This window comes from Athene noctua, chromosome 20, assembly GCF_965140245.1.
Source record: "Athene noctua chromosome 20, bAthNoc1.hap1.1, whole genome shotgun sequence".
NCBI lineage: Eukaryota > Metazoa > Chordata > Aves > Strigiformes > Strigidae > Athene > Athene noctua.
Genome location: NC_134056.1, coordinates 12,729,781 through 12,755,374, shown reverse-complemented (window position 1 = coordinate 12,755,374; position 25,594 = coordinate 12,729,781). Strand labels below are relative to the sequence as shown.

General features: G+C 58.3%; 2 protein-coding genes across 4 annotated transcripts in view; both read right to left on the bottom strand.

Annotated features, from left to right (window-relative positions):
* Positions 1-1,734: 1,734 nt before the first annotated feature.
* Positions 1,735-5,025, bottom strand: NRARP (NOTCH regulated ankyrin repeat protein). The gene has a single exon (XM_074924024.1). The coding sequence runs from the start codon at positions 4,873-4,875 to the stop codon at positions 4,528-4,530; it is 348 nt and encodes a 115-aa protein (XP_074780125.1). The 5' UTR covers positions 4,876-5,025; the 3' UTR covers positions 1,735-4,527.
* An 8,523-nt stretch (positions 5,026-13,548) lies between these two features.
* Positions 13,549-25,594, bottom strand: part of EXD3 (exonuclease 3'-5' domain containing 3) — a 297,682-nt gene continuing 285,636 nt past the window's right edge. For 2 of the 3 annotated variants that reach the window (XM_074923670.1, XM_074923671.1), the window contains exons 21-22: positions 24,923-25,016; positions 15,413-15,938 (exon numbers count right to left, since the gene is read on the bottom strand). In XM_074923670.1, coding sequence (XP_074779771.1) covers positions 15,604-15,938; positions 24,923-25,016 — 429 coding nt within the window. In that variant the 3' untranslated portion in view covers positions 15,413-15,603. Of the gene's footprint in view, positions 13,594-15,412; positions 15,939-24,922; positions 25,017-25,594 lie in introns of those variants that run through there. The other variant, XM_074923672.1, reaches the window with a different exon arrangement.

Here is a 25,594-nt window from a genome sequence, read left to right as displayed (position 1 = left end):
ACTCCATCCACCATGGGGAGAGAGAAGCTGTGTGCAGAAATGCTGCGTTTTCTCGGAAAAACCCATCCTTCAGATGGTGGCTGGTCTGGCCTGGCTGGCTGAAGCCCTGGGACGAGGTGAACAGCAAGACACCACAGGGCTGAGCTGAGCCTGGCTGAGCCCAGCCCTGTGGCACCCCAAAGCAGGCACCTGCACGGGTTTGTGTAGCATCCCAGGTCTGCGGACACAGGCGGTGAGCGGCACCCGCAGGTGTAACCCCACAGCACCCCAGCCCTGGGGAGCACTGTGATGGCGGGAGGTTTGGTGGCGCTCACCGCTGTGTGTGTGTTGTACAGTGTCCAAGTGGGATGAAGTACCACAGCGGGAGAGGGGAGAGGTGCTCGCCCCACACACACTTCCCACAGATTTGGCCACGGTCAGCGGCTGCCATGAGAGCTGGGGTGATAAACCTGCAGGACCACCAGTGTTTGCAACTGATGATTTTGGCATAATCTTTTTTTGCCTGCTTAAAACCAGACAGGTGACTCGGTGACTGTCCTTTCCACACTGGGCTGCTGCCGGGGCGGGCTGCGTGTCCCCAGGGCACCCCAGGCAGCTGGCTGTGTCTGTGCCAGGCGCTGGCCCACACTGGTGCTGGATGGCACCGGGGCTTGGCACATCATAGTGGACATTGGCCAACCTGGAAAGGTCACACCAAGCCTTTTCTTCGGGTTTCCTCCTCATCACCATTTGCAGGACACCACTTCTGGCACCCCTGGGAATCTACACCCCAGTGCCACACTGGGCATGGCACAAATTTCTTGGGGATTTAGGCATTTCCAGAGATGGCAAAATTATCGATATAGAAAAAGCCTCACTCAAAACTCCCACACCGCTGCCAGCAAGAGAGGCTTGCCTGCACCCCACCTTCAAAGCCCTGGCTGCAGGCAGGGCCCGGGTGGTGCAGGCACGGGACTGTCTCTGCTCTTCCCACTTCCCAGAGCAACCGGATCCTGCCTAGAAAGCCTCCAAAGGTGCAGGGCTCAGCATGCTTTTGGGCACCGGCCTGCTCTGACCCACACAAGAGGATGGAGATGCCCTTGGGGAGGGAGACCCCACACCAACCCTCACCCCATGCCACTTCCAGGGGGCACCTGAAGCCACCACCAGTCTGACAGCAGCTTCTAGCTAGAGGTGATGCCACCCCCACAGCCCAAGGGCTTGGTATGGACCAAGCCAGCTCAAACCCTTGCTGGGGCCCAGGTTAGAATAAAAAAGCCTGGGAATGTTTGCAGGGAATCATGGGATGCTCAGCTGGTGAGGCTGGGGCTGCAGACCCAAACAGGCACCCCACTGCCACGGTCCACGGGAGCGGTCTCAGGATGGGCTGCAGAGCTCCCAGCCGGCTCCCTCGGGGCAAGCAGCTTGTCTCCAACACCACATGGCACCAGGGTTTGGTCTGGGCTGTCACCCCTCCACCAGCCTCTGAATGCTGGGATGGGGCAAACCAGGACATCCCCCAGAGCCCCAGGGAGCTTCCTCCAGCCCATGGGAAGGGGCTGGCAAGGGCTACATGATCCAGCATTCCCCCCCAAATCCACCCCAACCATCACCCTCGGGGGATGCCTTTAACCCCTGAAGAGCTACAGGTTTGGACACCAAAACAGGGTCCTGGAGGCCCAGCCAGCCACCCTCCACCCAGCAGTACCCATAACCATGTGAGAAAGAACAAACAGAAAAGCCATTTTGGTTTTTTTATAAAAAGATCAATGAAAAATTTATTTATAAATTTCGCACTCTGGGGCTACACGTCTATATCATACACTCAGGAATATGCTGTACTGTACAGACTTTATCCAGTTAGAAATGATCATATAGTGACCCACATACAGCTTCAATATAAGCCTAAAAATTCTTAACATTAATTAACATAATTAAAAAAGGTATTCGCATCTAAAGAAAAATCTACAGAAAAACTCCTTTCTGGAGCAATCTGTGCATCAGCTTCAATGTCTGCTTATTTCACTGACATTATCAATATATTCTTCTTACAAAAATAATAATAATAATTAAAAAGATGACTGCCGGAAGGCGACCAGTCATGCATGAAAGAGCCTCCCCCACCTGCCTCTTTTTTTTTTTTCCTTGTACTCCCCGTTTTGGCGTGAAGGGTCAGCAGCACGATGAGCCAACAAGGGGGGTGGGGGGACCCTCATTTCAATTTGAATCAATCTGCATCCCTTTTACTTCTCAGGATCAAGAGAGATGGGGTGTGGGGGTTGCATAGAAAATTGAAACTCTAGGGACTAGGAAGGGCAGCAGCTTTTCAGTAAAATACAAAGGGATGTAAAAATACATCAACTCACAATTTCAGAGCAAACCCCCTTCCCCGACGTACAGTTTCCCAAAATCTCAGCATGTCTAAAGCTCCAGGAGGCTGGAAAGGAACAATACTTTTCTTAAACAACTCACCCAGCAATTCACACAGGAGATTCACAGTCTTAATAGGTATTTTATAAAAATATAAATATGGGTTACATCATGTTGTCTTTACAACACTGGACAGAGCTCCCTTTAGACTGGGTTTATAACCAAGATTTCTTTTTAAAAATCCATCTAGAACTTGGCTTTACAATACACTTTTTAATATCATGTCATAAATGTTATGACATTTCATTGTGGCAAATCCATTTAGTAAAAAAAAAAAATGTGCAACCATCTGGTAACGATGATAAAACCTCGCTAGAAAAGATCTTGTTCCCACCCCGTAACTATCGCACAGAAGCACCAGTGGAAGTGCTGGACACCCCCTTCCATGCTCACAGAAAAACTTCGGCCAAGCAGTTCCTTGCAAATTACAGCATTAACAGTAGATGCCTTCGACAGGGCTTTTTTTCCATTTTCTTCTTTAAATCTGGAGCTTTTTAAAATAATCTCAAATTGAAGTGAAAAAAACCAAAACCAAACTGCAGGTGAAACCATCAGAGACAAAGCAGAATATTCAGTGCAATGGGAAATAATCATGGCAGACTCAAGGTTTTTTTAGTTTTAAGACTAGGAAAAAAAAAAAAGCGTCTATTTCCCAAACCATATTTTTGAAACACTCACCACCAGCTTCAAACAAAACCAGGCTCACAATCTTCACCACAAATATATACATACATGATAAATAGTTAAGACAACCCAAATAAACCAGCAGGTAACTATTTTCTTTTTTTTTTTAATCGTAATGGTTTGGATGCAGGGAGCAAGAGAGGAAAGAGCGGGGAGACGGCAGTGATACGGATGGTTTTAGTGCAGACGAAGAGAAGAGGGATGAAAGACCAGCGGGAGAAAGGAGACTTCTGAAATTTTCCGCATTTTCCAAATGGGTGTTCTTGTGCCATAGCAATAAAAAGCAGCATTTGCGATTATACGTGCAGTCACTTCAAAATGCGACTTCGGGTGGCTTTCTCTTCTTCCTCCCTTTCTTTTATAAATATATATATTTAGGCATATATATAATATAAAAGGCGGGTGAATCTACATACGTCAAATGAATCGTTCTGCATTGAGAAGTGTTATCCAAGTTTCATCAAAAGAAAAAAAAGTTCCCAAACTATTTTCAGTAGTTTTCCGGCATCTCTCTAGGCAGCAGAGAGCGCTCGCGCCCCTTTTCTGTGCAAAAGCAAATCCTCTGCCTCTAGAGTTTATTTCACTTTTTTTTTAAAAGAAAAAAAAAGTCCAGGATTTTCTAATCCCCCTTTACACACAATACCAGAAGGATTCAATGTCTTTTCCTGGGATCTCATGCGTGCTAAACGGATTCAAGGAGCGGGTGAGGACGCAGAATTTCTTCAGACACCCAAAAAAAGAAAACCAAAGCAGAAAACCCAAAGCAAAATAAAACAAAAAAGGAGCAATCGGGGGTGAGAAAAACGTGTCATATTCCAATGGAGTCGCCTCAAAAAAAAAAAAAAAAATCAGTGGTGGGAAAACACTAAGGAGAAGCTTGCAGAGGAGGAAGGCTTTCCCGCTCTTCCTCGCCGGGGAAGGCCGCGGGTGGCCAGGAGCCCCCAGCCCATCCCGGGTCATTGCTCCCGGGGCTGGCACCATTCAAGGCTCCGGGAGGGGGGACACCAGCACCCCTCGGTCACAGCGGGGGGGAGGCGGAGGGGTTTTTGGGGACCGTTGAAATGAATTCTTTTCTGAGCCAGAATACTTTAAATTGGAGGGACGGGAGCAAGGGGAGCGGAGAGGGAGGATTAAATATTAGCGGGGAGGGGACAGGGGAGCCTTTAAAGCATCTGACCAGATGTCAAACTGAAACCGTGAATACTGTGAGTGCAGCCGAGGTAGATGGAGAAAAAAACCAAAACCAAACCAAAAACATATTACAGTAGGAAAACAACCCTTGGAAGGAAAAAAAAAAAATTAAAAGCAGGCGAACGGTGGCATGTTTTGCGTGGGGGCCCCAAATCTTCGCCAAATAAACCCCACGCGGGGGTGGGAGCAGCTTTGGCGGCCAGGGGAGAGGGGCGGGAGGGGGGGGGAGGAGCGGCCCCGGCATCACCGGGCACCGGCGGAGTATTTGGCCTTGGTGATCAGGTAGAGGACGATGTCCTGGTGGCCCCCGAAGGCGGCGATGTGCAGGGCGCTCCAGCCGTCGCGGTTGGCCAGGCGGATGTCGGCGCCGAACTTGACCAGGAGCTTGACCAGCTCCAGGTTGCCGTCGATGACGGACTGGTGCAGCGCCGTCTGCCCCTCGGGCCCGAAGGAGTTGACGTTGAACTCGCAGTTCGTCATGTTCTGCAGCAGGGACTGCAGCTCCTTGGTGTTGCCGCGCCGCACCGCCTCCTGGAAGACGCGCTGGCTGGGCGGCGGCGCCGCGCACGGTGACACCTCGCTCTGGCTCATGCCGCCGCCTCACGCCCCGCCGCCCCGCATGGACGGCGACGCCTCGGCCCGCCCGGGCATGCGGTGGCGAGCGGCTGCTGCTGCCGGGCTGCTGCTGCTGCTGCCGCCGCCGGCGGGCCGCCGCCGCCCAGCACCGGCCCCGGGCCCCGCCGCCGCGCTGCTGCCGCCGCTCCGCCGCTCCGCCGCCGCGCCCGGGCCTCTCTGGAGCGGAGCCGGCCCCGCGCCGCGGCTTTTACCCCCCTTTTATTTGCATAACAATGGCACGGCCGGGACGCGGCCGCGGGGCGGGGCGGCGCCGCCACCGCCCATTGGAACGGCGGGACGGGGGGGCGGGGAGCGCCGGGAAGCCCCGCCCCGCCCCCCAGGAGCCGGGAGCCCCTCCCCCACCCCCGGGCTGCGATGGGGGGCGGGGGGCAGTGGGGGCGCCCGGCCCGGGGCTCGGCACGGCGCGGGGTTTCGACCGGCTCGGCTCCGCCCGGCCCGGCCCGGGGCTCGGCTCCGCCCGGCCCGGCGCGGTCTGTCCCGGCCCGGCGCGGTGGCCGCAGGCAGGGGGCACCACCGCCCAGGCCGAGCTTAGCCGAGCCGGGCCGAGCCGGGCCGAGCCCAGACGAGCTGAGCCAGGCGGCTGCAGCCGGCCCCGCCGCCCGCGTCTCCCCGCAGCGCTGTGCGGTAACTGGGCCGGCCCTGACCCCCCCACGCCCCCCACCTCCGGGACCCCCCCCGACCCCCGCCTCACCCCCAGCCGGGACCCGCAGGCCCCGAACCCCGCGGCACTGCGGGTCCCCAAGGTGCTGCGGCAGATTTTTTTTTTTTTTTTTTTTTTTCCAAAACCCCTCAAGTTTGAGGGCGACACCGTTTCGCTGCGGGGTTGTGTCCCCCGCGAGCAAACCGGGACAGGTGACAGAGAGGGACGGGGGCATCAGCCCCGCAGGATCAGGCCCCTCTGGTGGCATGCAGCGGGGGCTGTGCAAGGTTTCGGGGTCCACGGGTGGGATCGATTTGGGGCCCCACCGAGCCCCGCCGGCCCTGGAGTGACGCAGCGGGGCCGCCCGGGGCTGGGTGCGGGGTCGGATCCGCTCCCCAACCGACGGCCGGTGCGGGAGCGCTGGGGGGTGCGGACACTGTGAGCAGGCAGGAGAATAGGAAAAAACCTACCAAAAACAGTGCATCAACCCCAAAATCTTGCGGGGGGGGGGGGGGGGGGGGACGGGGACACACACGGACACGGACGGGGGACGAACGGACGGACGGACGGGACGGGACTCCCTGCACGCGTTTGGCCCGCGGGGAGCAAACAGCGGAGGCTGGGAGGGGACCGGCCGCCCCGGGCCCGCGCTCGCCGTGTCTGCCGGGCGTTAGGCCGGGCCGGAGCGGGCCGGGGCGGAAGGAGCGTGTCGGCAGCCGAGGGGCCCGCAGCCACCCGGGGGCTGTTGGCCGCAAGCTGCTGCCACCCGGCCCTGCCGGTGCGTCCGTTTGGGGACGGAAAGGGAGAAATCAGCCAACTGCCGCATTCGGCCCCAGTCGATGAAACGTGCCACCTCGGAGCCGGCTGTCACACGGTGTCACGCAGTGGCGGCGAGCTGGGGTACGGCTCACCCCGCGGCCTTTGCCCGTGGCTTTTCCCGGTGGCTGTCGCGGGGGGGCTGCGGCTGGAGGAGGCCAGAACTCTCCTGCCCTCGCTGGTCCTGATCCTGCGCCGGGGGAGCTTAAACCAGCCTGGTTGGGGCTATGCGGAGCTGAGGGCTCCCGTTTCTCCTCCCATGAGGGTCTATTTCCGCAGGTAGGGTTTGGTGTCATCCCCATCTCCATTCCTACCCCACTCCCATCTCCACACCCATGTCCATGCCCATCTCCTCCTCTCCATCCCATCTCTGTCTCCAGCCTCATCCCATGTCCATCTCCATCTCCATCCAATCCCCCTCCATGCTATTGCCATCCCCATCCAATCCCACCCCATCCGACCCCATCCCACCCCACCCCATCCCTGGCTGCTCTCTGGCTCTCACCCCGTTCGGCCTCCCCAGGCCGGAGCTCTCTCAGTCCTGTCCTAACGGGAGCGAACCGGAGCACACGGTTCTCGGGGAAGAGGGGTCGGGCCGCGGCCGCGCGTCCCCTCTGGTGTCCCGGGTCTGTGCAGCTTCTCCCGGGACACCCCCGGGACACCGAGGCGTGGAGCCCCCGCAGCGCTGGCCCAGGGCACGGAGGTGGCCTCGGAGCCCACGCAGGAGCCAGGTTTGCCCGAGGACAGCGGCGAGGAGCCACCCCCTGCCTGTCCCGTCCCCTCGAGGGCCCCGTCCTGGGCAGGAGGTGGTGCCCCTGCCCCAGCCGCCGTGGCAGCGGGGGGGCCCGATGCCATCCCTGCTCTCCTCACCCCGTGTCACCTCGCCAGGGCCAGCGGCGGGACACGCCCTGACTCACGGGGACTCGCCAGGAGTTACGGCTGCGCCCGGGGGGGCCCGGCCCGGCGGCGCAGGCAGCGGCCCCGCAGCGTTCGGGGGGGGCCGGGGCAGCCCCTCCCCGAGCCCCGGCACGAAACTCGGCGGAGGAAGAGCAGCCGGGAGGGCGGCGGTTCCGCCAGGGGGTCGGGGCCCCGGTCCTGCCCGCCTTTCCTCTCCTTTCCACTCTTAAATACCCCGGCACAGCGGTTTGTGCATTTACGGGCCGCAGTCTGCGAGGTGTCGAGCGCCCGTAGCGAGCCGTGGGAGAGTGGGAATCGCTCACACCTCCCCGGCCTGGGCCTCGGCCAGTTACATCCTCGCAAGCAAATCTGCGTTTGCCAGTGACACTGGTGAGAAAAATAAAGAGCCCGGGCAGGGACCCAGCCATGCAAATGTTCAGGGCTGGCAGGTGGGGGCAGGACTCGGCCTGGGAACGGTGCCAGAGAAGGAGGGAAATAGCCAAAAAAAAAAAAAAAAAAAGGGGGGGGGGGAGGAAAGAAAGCGGTTTTGAAACCATGCGTTTCAGCCGCAGTTTGCAGCCCAGCTCTGGCACCGGAGAGGAGCCGGGCGCGGCGCAGTGCCCGGGCCAGGCTCCCCGGCAAGGGGCTGCGGGGGGGCGGCGGCGGGCGCTGGAGAGCCCCGTTCCTCCCGCTCGGCGCCCGCTCGGTGGGGCCCAGCAGAACCAGTAGTCCCACCCAGTGATTTATCTGCTCTCTCCCGAGAAGAGGGGAAGAAGCCGCAGCGAGCGCCGGCGCTGCAGACAGCGGCGGGAGGCGGGGAGAGGGACCCGGCGCTGCGATGCCTTAAGCAAACGGTCACGCCGAGAGGCGCGGAACAAATTTCCCCTCCTCGAGAGACGTGACGACCAAATTTCCCCCTGCTCATGAGAGCCTGAGGGCGAGAGGAGAAGGGATGGCGGCCGCCGGCGTTGCCGGACGGGCTCGGGGCCGCCCTGCTGCCGGGCGCGGGGCGCTGGGCACGGCGCAGCCCCCTGCCAAAAAAGCCAAGCGGGCAGTGCCCGTCCCCTGGCCAGCGGGCAAGGCAGTGAGAGTCCAGCCACCCCCGGAGGCCTCCTTGAAGGGAGCCGGAGAGCCGGGGGGACGGATCCGGGGCAGGCGGCGAGGGGGCGTGCCCCCACTTAATTCATTAAAATGTGTCGGAGAGCGTGGGAAAGACGAGAGCTTTTCTTCCCAGCGCAGAGACACAGCAAAAGGCGCGCGAGGGAGAGCGACCTGCCCGCCCGGCTCCCTGCGAGCCGGGAGGAAGCGCAGGGGTTTCCTCCGACGGTGTTTTGCCTCCCGGCTTCTTGGCAAAGCTGTTGCCGGAGCCCCGGCGGGGAAACACGGGGCTCGGCCAAGGCCGCCCGCCCGCCCGCGGGGCTGCGGGGCAGGGAGGGGAGCCCCCGCGGGGTCGGGGGCTGCGGTTGCTGGGTGGGACCAGAGTCCCTTGGGGAGACCCACCTTCGGGCGGGAGGAGAGCCGAGCCCTGCCCTGGGCGGCTGCTGCCGGCGAGGGAGCACTGGGGAAGGGGCTACGGGGGGGGTCTCGGGGGAAAAATCTGCCTCTGTGCTGCCTGAGAGCTGCCCGGCTGGCAGCGGGGCACAAGCGGGGGCACAGCCGTGGGCCCGGCCTCACGCTCTCCCCACGGACACATCCCACCCCGCGAGCCATCAGCAACACCCAAGCAATGCCCCGGGTGGGGCTGGGCCCCTGCCAGGCCTTCAGGCAGGAAGCTCCCGAGGCCAGAAGCTGGATTTGCAAGAGAAACCTCGTGCTCATGTGGTGAGGACACGTGTGCAGGTGCCCTGTGTCCTCCGCAGGGAGCAAGTCACCGCGAGCAAAATGCTCGTGGGTGGTTCAGGGAAGCCCCAGGGAGAAGAGGAGGCTCCAGGCATCCCCCATCCTCCTGGGACACCGACACCGCAGGAACATGGGCTGGAGACTGCCACTTCCTCCAGATGCCACCACGGCTGCTGCTCTGCATGCCCCCTCCCTCCCTCCCAGCCTGGGACAATCAGGGTTTAAAACCTGAGTGGGACTCAGGCATGGTCATAACCCTACGCATGGTCGTTGTCCTTGGTGGGGGGTGGAGGTGGGGGACATCCCCACATGCCTGGCCCCAGGGCTGGAGGACCCCGACTGCCCACAGTGGGCTGCGGTGACGTGGTGCCAGGCTGCACAGGTTGGGTTGTCGCACTGCAGCTTTAATCGTTCCAGCACCCTGTCTTATCAGTCCTTATCCTGCTGGAAATGCTGCAGCTCTTCCGATGTAGCCTATAGCCCCCAGATCTGACAGCGGGAAAATGCCGTTTGGGCAAACGACCACCAACTGGGACAACCTCAGAGCTGGAGAGCTCCTGCCCAGTGCCACAGGCAGGGTTCTCCAGATGAACCAGTGTGTTGGTGCTGCTGGGCCACCCTCCAGCATCACCTTGGCTGACATCCCCGCCACAGCCAAGCACACATGTACCAAACTGCCTTGGCTTGAGCCCGTGTGTTCTGCTAAACTGGCATCATTAAATGTACTTGGCCTGGTGTGCTGGTGATTACTTGTAGGGCTTCTGGTGCTGGGAAACTGGCACATGGAGGGACCAAATATCCACTTTGTGGGTGATGATACAGTTGGTCGGAGACACAGACCCTGGTTTTACGTGCCCTGGGCCAACCTCTCTGTCTTTGGGCCATAATTACCTTGTCCTGAGCCACCAGAATAAGCTCCAGTATCGAATCCTGTGTCAGTGCAGGGCTTTGGCGCTAGGAAATGACCATCTCCCCAGACCTGTGGTCCCTGGGGCCACTTGTTTGATTGTACTGCGTGGTCACTCCTTTGTGGTGGTCATGGGGATGGTGGTACATTGCCCCAGCCTCACTGCTCCCACCGCACGGTTCCCCCAGAAGACGTGGTACAGCCCATTGAGACTGACGGGGTGACTGCTCTACGGGGACATACCGGTGGTTGAGGCAATCTGGGGGGTGACATGGCCATAGCCCACCATGGGACACACGGCGAGGCATGCCTGGCCAGCGGGTAGAAGCTCATTTGCCTGAGAGTCATGCTCACATATTGGCAGGCTGATGGGAAGGGTCTGGTCCCAGGCTATTTCCCAGGGAGCAAATGTCCTCCTGATGCAAATCTCCCTCCTCACGTGTCACCAACACCTCTCTCCTCTCCTACCCCCGGCGAGGGGCCAGCAGAAGTGACCCCCAGCCGATGGGAGCAGCGTTTCCACGGTGTGGGGCAGAACAAGGGCCTGAGCTTGCAGCCAGCCTCAGGCTTGTCAGCCCTGGGTCCGTGCCCAGAAACACGCCGGTTTGTTTGAAAACGGCAGCCGAGCAACTGGGAGCTCAATCAGAGCATCCGGCTGGAAAAGCGGCTCTGTGTTGAGGACGGGCAGTGGTACAGCCCTCACCCTCCTCCTCTGCCTTGCTGGCTGCCTTAGGGACCGACCAGCCCTAGTTCAAGGCACAAAGTCACGCTAGGGAAAACCGAGCTGATTTTTCTGAGCTGGTCAAACACGCAGCGAGGTTTCCGCTCCAGATTACGGGAGGAAGGAAGTTTGCTCGGAAGGGGATGGGGATAAGGTGGGGGAGAAGGGAGGGAAACGCATTCCTGCCTGATGAGGAACAATGTTGATATATTCATTTGTAAACTAAAGCTGGCCTGAGCTCCAAACACCTTGTCCCCATCAAACTCCGAAGGATATACAAGGAGTACACCAGGCGAGGAGAGGAACCAGCCTGACATCCGATGCAGCGTGTGATTTCTCAGGGCTGAGAGATGCTGCTCATTCAGGCTGGCGTGATAAGACAGAGATAAAAGCCTTTCCCAGGGCTGTTTTATCACAGCCCTGCCCCCCCCCCCCCCCCCCCCCCCCCCGTGATCGCATCTTGCAATGCAGGGGCAGGAGCTGAGCGCAGGTGAAGGGATCTGGGGCTTGAAGGGCTCTTGGCTTGGGCAGCCCACGCAGAGCCAGCATCCCCGCGAGAGCACTGCAGGAGCTGCCCTTCCAACACCTGATCAAACGGCTCCATAAAACCACGGAGGGCTCATTACTGCCCTATAAATGTTAAATATTAGTATGGCACAGACAATGGGATTTTTAATTTTTTTTTTTTAAAGTAGCCAGATAGGGAAACAATATTGTAGTCTGATTAAAAAGCTGGATTAATTCCCTTTGATCTGTATCCACCATTCAAAACTGGACAATTTATTACTTCCTGGATGCTGCTCAAGGCCGGTCCAACATGGAGTTTGATGTTGACTGTGCCTGTGACTGGAGATGACCTTGGTGCACAGATCCCACCTCGGCATCACCTCCTGCGGGCAGCAGAAAGGGAGAGTGGTGTGCTGGGTCTCAGCCACTGCTCCCCTTCCCCAGGAGCTGGATCAGACCCTCTGGGAGTTGTTTTGTGCCATGCCCACACATACACACGACCTGCTGATGTCTGCCCTGGGTTAGTCTTCTCCTAAAATAAGTCCCACTGTGGTAAGCCTGCCCCAGCACAGCCCAGTGCCAGCGGTCCAGGCTGTAAGCACAAGAGTTCGCCCCCAAATTGACGGAGATGGCAGGGAGATAAAGTACTAGCAGTGGCCAGGAGGTGACCCTGCTGTCCCCAAGGATCAGAGGAAAGGCCCCTTCCAGGCAGCTGTGTGGCCAGGAAGTGTCCCCAGGGCAAAGGACAGGGTCCGCGTGCCCCAGTGCCCCCCTGCCAGCTCCCCTCCACAGTGAAAGTGGTGGCAGACTGATGTGAAACCACAGCTCTGAAAAACCCACTGAGCAAAGCCTAGAAATGCCCATGGCCTGGCTGGAAGAGTTTGGGAGGCTCAGGGCTGTAGTTCCTGGCTGGGGCCGGGATGACTCGCGTTCGTGTGACTCAGAAGCTTCCCCCAAAGAGGGTCTGCAGAGGTTAGTCTCATTGTGCGATGAAGCGTCGCTGACCGCGGGGGCCAGCAGCAGGAGGCTCTGCGGCATTCCCAACTTTGCTTCTTCCCCGGTTTCTGCCCTTCCAGAGCAAACCCCAAAGCGGCAGGATGCTGACACATGGATGAGTCCTCACGGAGCCTGGGGGGCTCGGGCTGCTCAGCCTCCGGTGCTGGCCATCCCATGCTCACTGACTGGTGTTCCCCCCCCCAGTGGCTGGTGTAGAGGGGCTGCTGGCACAGCACGAGCATCTGGAGCTCATTTTGATGTCCCAGGACAAGGTAATTATGGCCCAAAGACAGGGAGGTTGGCCCAGGGCACATAAAATCAGGGTCTGTGTCTCCGACCAACTGTATCATCACCCACAAAGTGGATATTTGGTCCCTCCATGTGCCAGTTTCCCAGCACCAGAAGCCCTACAAGCAATCACCAGCACACCAGGCCAAGTACATTTAATGATGCCAGTTTAGCAGAATACACTTTATCCTCCACTGTCACTGCCTGGCCCCTAAACTGTTGCACCAGAAACATGATAAAAATTATGTGGGAGTAAAAGCAAAGAGGATATTCTCATTTTAGATAAAGAGGGAATTAAGAAAAATGCATTAATACCTAGAGAGAGAGCAGGGTTGGAAACCCAGGACATGATACACAGTTCCTTCAGGTTAAATGCAAAAAATGTAGACGACTGAGGACGGAAACAGAAAGAATTGTTGGAAAGATGATGGCCACCAAGGGTGAGATCAGCAGAAGGCATTTTAATCCCATTAGGAGAAATAATCCCCATGGCAGGAGGTGTCAATGTGTGTGCAGGAAGGTGGGCTGGGCCTGGGAGCCTCCAGCCAAGTGGGAAGATCCCTCTTGTCCTTCTGCCCATCTCTGGAAGAAGCAGCCACCTCCAGGGCAAGCCAAGAGAGGTGGGAAAGGAGGTGATCAAAGTGATGGGAAGTTTTTTCTCAGACCAGTTTTGGGTGGTGAGCTGCAGTGCCTTCTACCTACTGGCCTGGAGAGTGAATGGCCACCAGCCCCCGGGGAAGCCAGGCAGCGCCCATGGCAGGGCTGGGCTGCAGGGGTGACACCTCACCCTGGGGACAGGGCAGTGAAGGGGACAGATGTGGCCGTCCCCGGCTGTAACTCTGGGCAGCACAGAACCTCCACCGCAGGCAAGGGAGGAGAGGAGAGGCAGCGATGCAGTGATTCCCCATGGAAATCCCCTCAAGCCACGTCCCCATGAAGCCAAAGTCTCAGCAGCAGGAGTCCCCGAGACGTCCGTCCGTAGAGGCTGCACCATGCTGGGCACAGACATCGCTGGCTGGGGCATCATCAGTGATGCTTTGCTTTGTGACCCTCAAAACCAGACTAGGAGGAGAAAAAAATGTATTTAGGGTCAATCTGCAGCAGCTAGCATCAAAATACTAACCACTGTGCTGCAGCATGTCAGTCACTCTGCAAGCAGAGCAGTGGCCAGAGCTGTGGGTCTTGCTGGTACATGAGCACGGTCTGGCAGACACTGCTGTGATGATGACAGTGATGCTCAGTCATGGAGGAGGTTTTCTCTCCAAGCTCTGTCAAGTGCAGAGGAGGGAAAATAACCCCCGAAAACCTCCTAGGAAACACTGAGACTCACAGCTGCTTCTGGCCAGAGCCAGGCTCACACCCCAGAGTGTCCTGATGGGAAGGAGCCAGGCTCAGCATCCCTGCCCTGCCAGAATGGGTCCTTACCTTTAAGCACATGCAGGGCCAGTGCTGTGTGCTGACGTGGTGAGACCCGCCCCCCCATCGTGGTGCTGCTGGCGGCCACCTCGACCTCGTTCATCGCTGGTGAAGGAGGTGCCATTACTTTATACTTCTGCTTGAAAGAAATGGGGCTCCATGGGCAGCAAATGAAGGGTGGTGGGCAGGACTGCGAGGGAGGTAGGGACAGAGGGGTGGGCAGTGGGTGGGAAGAGGGTCCTCTGCCATCTTCTGATGGACATCAGGACAAAATAGCACACTGTGACCATGGAAAGTGTCACCAGGAGGTCGTGCCCATGGACAGGACTTGGCAGCGACTTGGCTGGGGAGTAAAGATGCCACCTTTTAGGGTTATTTGCACTAATGCACAGGCAGGACTTGGTGGAAAGAAGAATGTTTAAGGTGAAAAAAGGTGTTTTTTTTGCCAAAGGGCTGAGCTGGGGGGGTGGGGAGTGGGGTGAGATGGCCCTGGGGTAAAGAGCCCTTGGCACCTCATGGCCAGAAGTGCTCAGAGAGGGAATGCAAGTCTCACGTTGCAGCATAAGCTGCCTGAGCAGGCATTTTGCTGTTGTGTAAATGTTGCACTTCAGCCAAGAGCTCCTTGGGTCCTCTTAGCAATAACATCAGGGCCTGGCAGTTAACTGGGATTAGAGGAGGAATTCTGCAAATGCTCCTCAGTTGCAGGGTGGGGGGGTTTAAGCCTGTCCCTGGACTGGGAGGCATTGGATGGCAGCGCCCAGAGCTGCAGGACCAGCCTGGCTGGCTCCTTGCCTTGCCTGGCCCCCACCTCAGCCCACATGGCCTCCTCTGGATGCTGGCTAGTTCCACCAGAGACCCTGGTTCCTGGTGATGGTGGGACCACACACTTCACCATCACTCTTGTGCATGCCTCACAGAGCCCTGGGCACAGGGCATGGCTTGATGGACCCACCTGGGGGGGAGAGGGCAGGCTGGTGCTGCTCACTCGTGGGCTGGCAGGCAGCTTTGGCACCGATGGGACACCCTCTGGACCAGTCTGGCTCTGCTGGAGCATCCCTGGCTCCAGCATGGGGTGATGTGGAGGCCAGTGGGCATCACCCAGAGGTCTTCATTCACCCATTGCCTCTAAGGAATGTCAGGAGAGGTGCCAGGAGATCAGGACTGGGGTGAGAGGGGATGCTGGGGATGGGTCATAATGTGACACATGTCCCATGGGCGAGGGCATGCTCTGGGCACTGGAGATGGTCTCTCCCCTGTGCTGCTGTTGGGGACAGAGCTCCTGGTGACCCAGCAGAGCATCATCGGGACAAGGGTGCAGGGGCCTGGTGTGTGCCATGGGTTCAGCACTGTCTGGGCAGCATTTTGGAGAGTTCTGCCACCCTCTCGCCATGCCCAGCCTGGAGGGAAGCAAAAATAAAGCAAAGGGTCCATTCCTCAGCCACCTCTGATTTAATGATTTCACAGAGGCCATGTATATTTTGGGCTGTCATGAACCATCAGTACAAATGTGACAGTCCCCTCCACAGCGGACCCCAAAATGAGAGCACCCCACTTCCAGCCTTGCACCACAAACCCACGGCCCCAAATCTGCTGAGGTTCACCAGGGAGCGTGTACCCTGCGGTCCCTGTCCCACTGCAGAGCCAACGTGTCCCCCCTCAGCTCAGCTCATAGATGCTCTGCTTGTCCCCAGCATTGACAAGAACATCCTGAAACTGGGAGACGACACGTCCAAAATGGGACCCTTCCCAAAACACCTTCCCGCAGCGGGTGCAGCAATAAAAGTCGGTGAGCTCAGCTTTGTCCAGCACCCCAGGTGGGATGGCGGCGACCTGCAGGACCATGCCCTCCGCCAGTGCCGCAGATGCCCCGTGTGGGTCCTGCCCCTCCAGCCGCTCACTGTGTGGGGTGTAACTGGCCTGGGCTGCATCACAAGCTGGCACAGTGGTGTCACAGCTCTGGCCAGGCTTCTCCGCACATCTCACCAGGCAGCCTGCAGGGAGAGGAGACAGCAGATAAACCATCAGACACTGGTGCGATGAGCAGGGGCTGTGTTCAGCCACGTGAACCACCCTTGTGAGAGTCCTGTCATCCCTGCAGGGAGTCCAGGCTCTGCCCTGCAGCCCAGGCAGGAGCATTCTGTGACTCTGCGAGAAGGTGGTTACCAGCATCCACCAACTGCCTGCCCTGAGCAGGGCACCCATGCAGCCTCCTACTCCCCGGCAGCTGCGCAGCACCTCCCGCAGCTCCTCTGCCATGTCCTGATGCTGCCTGGGCAGCAGTGGGGTCTGCGGTGGTCTTGGGAGCTATTCCAGTTTGGGTAACTGCACCAGTGCTGCTGCTGTACTGGTGCAATGGTTTTGCCTCCCTGCTGCAGGCTGCTTTCCGAGATGGGCTGTGCCCCCCACCCTGGGCTACATCACAGGGCAAGCAACCAGCAGAGGAAGACCTTACTGACACTTTAATTAAAAAACCTCCATTAATAGCTGTCTGCACTGCTCATGACACACACATGTCTCCTGGCCTGCCCGAGGATGCCAGGCATTGGGGTACGTGTGGCATCCACCTCCTGTCACAGCACCTAGGCAAGGAGCACGGTGGGGTGCAATGTGGAGCCGTGTCCTGTGCGCTGTCCCTTCATGCCCCGAGCCCTGGCTCCGCCGGGCAGGCGGATCGCTGTCATCGCAAACTGAGTGCCACAAATCCCACGGCATTTTTGGCAGCTCGGTGTGGGCTCTCACCACCCGCGGCCGGGGCACGGCAGGTCACTGGATCCGGGCGGCGGAAGCTGAGGGCTGAGCTGCCTCCCATCCATCAGGACGCCTGGCAGCCAGGGGTGCCGGCTGCAGTTACTGCTGCAGGATGACTCATTTTTGGCAGGGGGGGACTTCTCCTGCCCAGACATCAATTAAGACAACAAAAGGCATCCTACATCGCTCCAGTGGCACCTCTGGAGCTTCCAGCCTGCCCCTTTCGAGGATCAGAGGTAGCCTGGTCAGGAGCCAGCTGTGACACCAGCATTCCCAGCTGGCTCTTCCCTGCATCCCAAAGCTGTCAGGACCTGGGACATCCTGGCGATTATTGTGGGGAAAAGTAAGGCTGATGATAGCCCTGGAATGGCCACCCTGTCCCAGGAAAGCCACCTCACCACACAGCAGGGCCTGGACCTACCACCACAGGAGCAGAAAAAGGCACAGCCCAGTAGAGGTGTGGAAGGCTCAGCTCACACCAGCCCCTGGTTCAGGGGGGCTACCTGGAGCCCCCCAAGACCTTCCACACCTCCCAAGAGGAGATGACCACCCCATGCTGGTGGGGCATTGTCACCCCCTCCTTTCCAGCTGACAAACAGCCACACTCAGGGTCAACGCGGCCACTGGAGATGTTCTCAGGGTGGTTTTGCAGACCAGCCCCAGACCATCACACAGCCCAGGAGCAGCACAGATTTGGGGTCCACTGCCACAACACAAGGGGAGGTAGCCCCAATCCCAGCCCAGACATTGGCCAAGAGCTGGGCTCACCATTGCTGGGCCCTGGGCGACAGCCCTGCTCATGGATCTGCCTTTCCTTCATCCAGTGTGTCTGCTTGGGACACCAATATCCATTCCTGGAGATAAAACAATGACCTCACTTTCCCATTTTCTTCAATTTTTGGCATGTGGTGAAGCACCTGGGCTGCTCTCAGGATGTTTCCGAGCCAGCCAGAGTGGGGACACGGAGGAAGAGCCTCATTTAGGGGGGTTTCTCCAGAACAGAGCCTGTCAGCAGGTGGCAGAGCCACATGGCAGGAGGGAAGGGCTCTGCCCTCACCCTATCCCTGCTCCTTCCATCCTGTGCTACACGACAGCACAGGGTGGCCTCAGCTTGGGCATGCAGGGGCTGGCTCACTGAGGAGGCCAAGCTGTGGGCTGTACCTCCAAGCATACAAACCACAAAGTCCCTGTAAAACCCTAGGCCATCACCTGTTTTTCTTCAGTTTATAATACACAGGCTCACATCTGTCTTTCTTTCCCCTTTCTATTCACCGTGCCTGCTCTCAAGGACCAGACCTCTGCATCTGCCTCCAGGACCCCACCAGGAAGAACATCTACCTCAGTGGGACTTTTAGATCCAACCATAATCGAAATGACACTGCCAGCAGCCAGCACCGATGGCCAACATCCTTCCCCACTGTGGAGCCTAAAAAATTCCCTGGCCCAACTTTGCAACAACCCAGCCCTTCCAGCAACAACCCGGACTTGATGCTCTTGCAGCAATCCTGGGCAATTTGTTCTCCCTTCTGACACGCTCCATCAGCTACTGTGCTGCTGGACCCCCTCCTTCTCTGCACTGGGGGTGTGAAACCTCCAACTCCCCCAAACACCCCAATCTCACCCCCCTGGGCTCGTGAGAAAAAGGCAGGCAGGGAGGAAAAGTTCATCCCTTAAAAGCCTGGGCTGTGATGGTCACCCAGTAGTTTTGCCTTTCGCTTGCACCAGCCCCCTCTTAATTGTGGCTGTTCAAAGGGTTGAAAATGCTACATCACTTCAAAGTGACCATTTTTGAATGGGAGCTTGTAAAACCCCTTCTCCCCCTCCCACCAAATTCTTTTCAGGGCTTTTGAAGATGCCCGCGCTCCCCTCGCTGCTGCGGTGAAATGGCCACCAGGCGCCAGGCGCAGGGTGCCAGCCAAGCATGCAGTGAGAACTGCACCGGGAAAAGGTCAGATCCCCCAGGAAAAAAGGGTTTTCCTTGGGCAAAGGGAGGATTTTTTGAAGGAGGGTTTTTTCTCCCTTGAAATGGGCAAAGCTCTCCCTGGTGGAGCCTTTGCTCCTGCAGGGCTGCAGCCTGGCTCGCCCAGCTGCTGCGCGCTGCAGAGTTGCGCTGGAGTCGGAGCAAAAGTCAAGTGTGGGGTGTGTGGGGCCAAGGGGAGCCAAGCGTGTCCTTCCAGAGTGCCGGGAGTTTTTCAGATCTACAGTTTCCAGAGCTGTGTGACAGTTCGCACCAAAAGCTGGATTCCCACCACATCTCTGCGGAGGAGAAATGAAAGCGATTCCTTACCAAATCAATTTGAAACACCTCTTGGGAACTAATAATCCCATTATAAAACATCTTGAAAATAAAAAGCCCTTTTGCCTCTCGCTCACCTCTCCCAGTCTTGCCTGAGTCACCCTGGGGATCACAGAGTCCGGCGCGGGGCTGAGCCCTGCAGCCTGCCAGCACCCTGGGGTTGAGCACCCACATGTGTCTGTGCCACAGAGCAACATGGGCAGAAAGTATCATCCTCATCCTCCAGTCCTGACCCTGACCCGGCAGCCCTGCTCAGCACAGAGCCATCTCCTCTTACCCTCTCCATGAGCTGTGGCCGTACCCTGCCCTCGCATGTGCTGCCCACTCACATCTCCACCTCCTGCCCACCACTGTTTGCCTGAGGGAATTAAAACCCCACGGGAAGAAGCACAAACCACTGCCGTTCTCACCCATGGACGCGGCTCACCCCTCCCAGTGAGTGCTGCCATGGCCAGGGGAAAGAGGATGCTGCAGGTCCTCAGTTCTGCTTATTTCTGCATCAGGTTCCTCCCCGGGCTGAGGCCACCCTCAGCAGTGAGATCCCACCTCTGCAGCAGCCCCACTTCATGCCCAAGCTGGGGAGGGATCCCCTTCCTTCAGCCCCCAGCCATTGGCACAGAGATGGTGGGGAAGACCCATGACAAAGCCAAACCTCATGCCCCAGGGCACTGCATGGATCTTGGTGCCTGAAAACCAACGGCACCTTCACTTCAGGGGGGACACAGAGCCAGGGGGTGTTCCCCAAGGGCATGGCAGCATCTGGAGGCCCCATGGCCACAGGTGATGACACAGGTCCCACATGAGCCCTGGATGGGAACTATTGCAACAGGGGGGCTGTGGTGGGCAAAGTAACTTGTCCCAGAGACCCCGGGGAAGGAAGGGATGGGACAGGAGCCACAGCTCTGCATGGCCCGTTGCAAGGTCCTGCTCATGGGTGGGGTGGCTGAGTCCAGCAGGAGGGAGATGGGACAGGGCAGGGGTTGCCTGCAGAGGCAGGGGGTGTGCCCTCCCCCTTGCTCACAGAGAGGCCCTTAGCAGTGCAGGGGTCATACTGAAAGGCCACCGTGATGACATTGGTGACCTGTAGTCCCTACAGCCTATTCTGTCAGCTGCAATGCAAGAGTCCTGGGTCAGCATTACTGGGACAGCACTGGGACCCCCCACTGTGGGACAGGGGGCACAGCAGAGCCTGGGAAGCTGGGACAGAGTAGGATCAGGGCAAACCTCCTTTGAACCTGTGCCCATTCCCCTTTCCCAGACCATACAGCACCAATTTGGCTGGAAACAACCCGTTCCCACGCGTGTGAGCTCTGGACACCCTCGAGGTTTCAGTGTTGGGGCACTATCGGGTAAACCAATCTCTCTGGAGAAGCCTGGTACTTGTGCCCAAAATCCTGCCCCCCAGGCCCCATTTCTAGCCCAGGTCCCTCTGTGTCACCTGAGCTAAGACCAAGGCCTTGGGGCAAGGAACCGTGTGCTTGTCCTGGCTGGCTCAGGCAGGGACCTGGCACTGGCCCTGCGGCTCCGCAGAGGGAACCGCAGCCTTCTGCCGCCTCCCGAGAGGGGTTCAGGGCCGGCAGTGCTTGTGCAAGCTGAGAGCCCTTCTCCCAGCCCAGCAGCCGCACCCAGCTGTCATCGCAACCACACACACGGGAGACTCGTCCGTAATTAGGCAATTAAGGCTGAGGTGTTTTGGAGAAAGCGCACATCGTAAAGGCTTTGCACAAGGCTGAAAGCAGACCTGGGAGCATTCTTGGAGTACAAAGGTGCATGGGAAACCTTGCTGCGGTGAGAGATTGAACCCGATAAGAGGAGTTATGAGCCTGAGAAACACACTCGATTGCAGGGCACTGAAGATGCCTGGTTATCTTTTCCTCCTCGATAAGGCAGATAAGCAAAGGACAAAGGACCCAGGATTGTGCAACCTGGGCTGCAGCAGCCTGGCCACAATCTTAAGACGTTCCCAGGGTGGAGGAGGGAGGACAAGCTCAAGGCAAGTGGCACCTTCAGTCACTATCATCTCCCTGTGCCACTGTGGGAGAAAACCCTGATGGCTCCTGTGCCCAGTGCCAGGCAGGAGCACCAAATGGTTCCTACCTCCTTCCCAGGTAGTGTTCAGCACATCACCACTGTCAGCCGGTACACGCTGCAGACCCACTGCCATGAAAATGTCACCAGCTTCGCAGGCTGGCAGTGGTTTTTCATATGAACAAACAAAATTTTTCTGAAGAGGGGGAGCTGGCAGAGCATGACCCAGCCGAGCCCAGGGGTGTTTCTGGCCCCTCTCACCACCACAGCCCCTGGTCCCAGCCCTGTGCTGCAGCTCCTTGGTGCCCATCCCTGCCCTGCTCAGGGACAGATGTGAGCATGCTCCCGCTACCCCACTGTGCCCTGGAGGGAAAAGAGCCTAAATGCATGCATTGCCTGGTCTGAGGGTTAAGGGGGCTGGCGACCCCCCAGGCCTATGGGTGCAGCCCCTCAGGCACCCATCCCCTTCCCTGCAGAAACATGCAGAGCAGCCTGAGACATCTGGGGTGCCTTGACTTCTGCATGCTGGGTCTGGTGCCAAAGCAGTGAGGATGCACAGGCTGCTCCATGGGTGTGAGAGCACTCCTGGGACAGCACAGGGATTGCCCACCCTTCCCATGTGACAATAAGACAAGTGTGATGCTCATAACAAATCCAAATGTTGTAGTCCAGGGAAGCACAGCAGGAAAAAACCTGCAGCCAGCATTAAGGCTTTGGACAGGCAGTGGCTCCTTCCCGCTGTGCATCAGAGTTAAGGAAGCAGGGCCCACCAGCCCATGCCCTCAGCTATCCCAGTGTGGTGGCGGCAGAGGGAGGGACCTGGCACTGTACTGGTGTCACCCCAGCTTGGAGCTGCAGCACAGCCTTCCCCACGCTGCGGTCTTACAGCTCTTCCTCCCTCCTGCCCATGTGCTGCCTCTGCCGGCTTTCACTCGGGCTCACTGCGGAGCCCAGGGCCAGGAAGGCCCTGTTCACTGCTTGGGCTGGTGGGGGCAAAGTGGGTGCCCCAGCTGGGCTGCTCTGAGCTCCACCAGCCCAAGCCATCCTGCCACCCACCATGGAGATGTCCTGGCTGCTTCTCCAGCCATCCGCAGGGCTGCCTGAGCTTATTCTGCACCTGCGGGATGAGATGTTGGGAGCGAGGATGGGTAGTGCAGATCTTGCTGATGTCGAGCACCAGCTTTGGTGGATGGTCAGGGAGGATGCTCACCCAGCTTGGGTCCTCCCCAGGATTCTGCGTCAGGCTCTCTGAGCACTCCCAGCAGCTGTGCCTGCTCCTCCGTCTCTCTCCAACACAGAGTGGAGGCTCTGGCATGCCTGGTTAGCAGCACAGCCCAAAGAAAAGCAGGACCAGTTGTTTTCATGTTTTGCAAAGTATTTCAAATGGCAAGGGGTGATTGTATGATTAAAGTTTGGCAAATCCTAACCAGATCGAATGTGCTCCATCCTTGCCTTTCCCAGGGACCAGATTTCATCTGGCAGAGCATTCCCCGAGCACTGGGGGCCCCATGCCAGCTGGTTTTACCACACTGACTAAGCAAGAAGCTTCCGCACCACCAGATGAGAGCCTGTGACACATCCCATCCCCCTGGGTCATTTGGGAGCCTACACACTGCCAGCGCCCTCCAGCCAGGTCTTGCCTATGCCACGTGGTGACCCACAGCACTGCTGCCTCTCTCTAACCCATCCCCTGCAGGCTCCAGGCACCCAAGCTGCTCAGAGGATCCCTCTGGGGAAAAGGCATCATGGGGCTTGAAACTATTTCCAGCACTTCCATAAAAGCTCTCATCCAGGGAAAATGTGGCTGTGTCAGGGAAAATGTTCCCTAAAACCTGGGAAAGTCCTAGGTCCTTGGAGTGAGCTATTACAGGATGAATAATTTGCCTTTCATCGCTTGGAAGCCCTGCCATAAAAGTCCAGGAGCCAAACAGAGCAACATTGGCCTGAGTTTTGCAGCAAAAATGTGAGCAGCCCCGGGCTGGCTGCAGCTGGACCCTGGGACTCAGGAGAACCTGGGCAGCCACAGACTGATGTTGAGGGCTGGTCCTGGAGGATCTGACCCATCCACAGCTGTCGGGTGCCCCAGCATCCAGGGCTCCTGCTGCACCTTCCTGCTTCTCCCCGAGGAGGTGAAGCCCTGCTGGGAGGAGGCTCCCCCCTTGCCTGGGAAGCAGGAGGGGGGGTAAAAGGCGTTATCTTGCCAAGTAGCAGCATCTGGCAACGGTCCTGGGGGTTAATCCATGCATGGTGGCATGAATGAGATGACATGGCTTGGGCTGGAGTCATGGAGCAGGGGATAATCCCAGTGTGGGCGAGCAGCTGGGGGCTGCGGGTGCTGAGCTCCCCACACCAAGTGTTGGACTGTGGCCAAGAGCAGAGCAGGACCCTGACACCAGCCCCCTCCAGAAGGAAAAGGTGAAGGAAATCAGGGGACAACTGAGATTTTCCTTATGAACTCACTTCACTGGCTGTCCAGCCTGTCCCACCAGAAACTCCAGGGTGGCTGGAGCCCCAGGGCACAGGGGACCCCTTTGGCAAGTCCCCAGAGGTCTTCAGTTTGGGTTGGGTGCCACCTGCCCAACTATACCCACCTGCCCAGGAATCACAGCTTCTATTTTATGTCTCTGTTGCAGCAAAACACTAACTGTCTGAAGATGTGGCATCTTTGGTTCCTGATTGCTCCATATCAGAGGATGCTCCCTGACAAGGTCATGGCCAGCACAGGGCTCCCACCCGGCCCAGCAGATAGGGGACCTGAGAGAGAAACCCCCCCAGGGACATGGAGGTCGCAGCAAGAGGCTGCATGGCACGATGGGGACATGGGGTGTTGCAGACGTGGTGTAAAGGGCAGAGCAAGGGGTTCCCTGAAGGGTCTGTGTGGAGGAGCAACAACATGGAGCTCCATCATCCCCATCCCGAAGAAGGGAAACCGCTCACATGGCTGAATGCAAACCACAGCATTTCTATTTCCCATAGTCTAAAACTGGCTGAACAGGCCTGGCTGGTCGCTGGGTACACACACAGCAAGTGCCCTCACCAGAGAAACCACTGGGGAGGATGCCCTGGCCTTTGGGGAAGCGCAGCACTCCCAGGCTGCTCACACCACGGGGAAAGCCACCCCACCACGTCTCTCGTCCCCAGAGCCACATGTGCGGTTCCCAGCAAAGCCACAGCCATCTGGGAGCAGGCAGAGCCGCCACTTCACACTGCTGTCTCCTGTCAAGCACATGGGGAAACTGAGGCAAGTGATGGATCCGCAGGCCAGCGGCAGAGCCCGGGCTGGGTCAGAGCAGTGAGAGGGACACGTTTCCATCCTGGAGTGCCTGTGGCGGGTGTCACTCACCACCAAAACGCAGCTCCCTGTGGGGAGAAGCTGGGGGGCCAGCTCAGCTCAGGTCAGGGCACGGAGGAGCCTTCCCCTCACTGATCCCGCCGGAGTCTTGCCAGGCAAGCAGCACTGACTCACTCCTCCCGCAGCCTGACCTAGTTTAAGAGGCATGGGGCAGGTGAGAAAGGCACCATTAGCAGCGCCAGCCAGGAGGCATTTTGCAGCCCAAGCTGAGTTTTCCAGGTCAGGCGGCGATGGCCTTAGGCTGTCACTTGAGCCACTGCCCACATGTCACCAAACCACCCGGCTGGGCAATCCCACGCACGACCCAGGGCCTCACAGGGCAGCACAGGGCAGCCAGGGTAGGACTAGGAGCTGTGCTCGGTGTGCACAAGCTCTGCAGGTCTGTGCCCAGCGGCAGGTTGGTGGCAGGGGGACCCCATTCTCCCTCTGAGAGACCCCCAGCCTGAGTGGGATGGTCCATCTCTGCCCAGGGCAGCAAGTCCCAGGCAGGAGTGCAGGGAGGGGGCTGGGGTCAGAGCACGACTCCCAGCCCTTGGTGCCCACCCTCTTACCTGAGCTGCCATCCCCCGAGGCCTGCCTGCTGCCCTCCACCAGCTGCCTCATCCTCTCCCTTGAGACCTTCAGGTACTTGTCGCAGTTGCACACCTGGAAGAAGAGAGAGGGGGATGTTGGTGAGATGGCGGCCGTGCTCCCAGGCATCCCCTGCCTGCCTGGAGCACGCAGCCCCGCACCGGGAACCACCCTGTCACGCGCATCATGACAGCGGGAGGCTGAGGCAAGGCCTGTTCCACCAAGGGGGGGTGTGGCAGAGTGGCATCAGACACAAATTTTGGGGCTCATAAGCCACAAGAACCTCCTCTCCAGAGGTACTCCATCTTTATGGTGCTTAGCCATATCTTCATGCCAGGCTGCCAGTACTGCTGTCCACCCCGGGCAGTCCTCACTCCCCGGCTCTACATGATGCCAGGAAACACCAGCAACTGAGTTTGCATTAAAACGTCAACCAGACACTCAAAATTTGGGCCGTGGCTTCAAGATCTGTTCTCTCTTGTCTCATAGAAGCTGTGAAGGATGGCTGCAGGCCCCAAGACACGCTGGGGTCTCAGCTGGCTCTGCTCAGTCTGGCTCTGCACAGCACAACATCACATTTTCTATACCATTTCTGGTTTGCCAAAACATACCCAGAGAGGTGTCTGAGCACCTGCATGCTGGGTGCTGGCCCT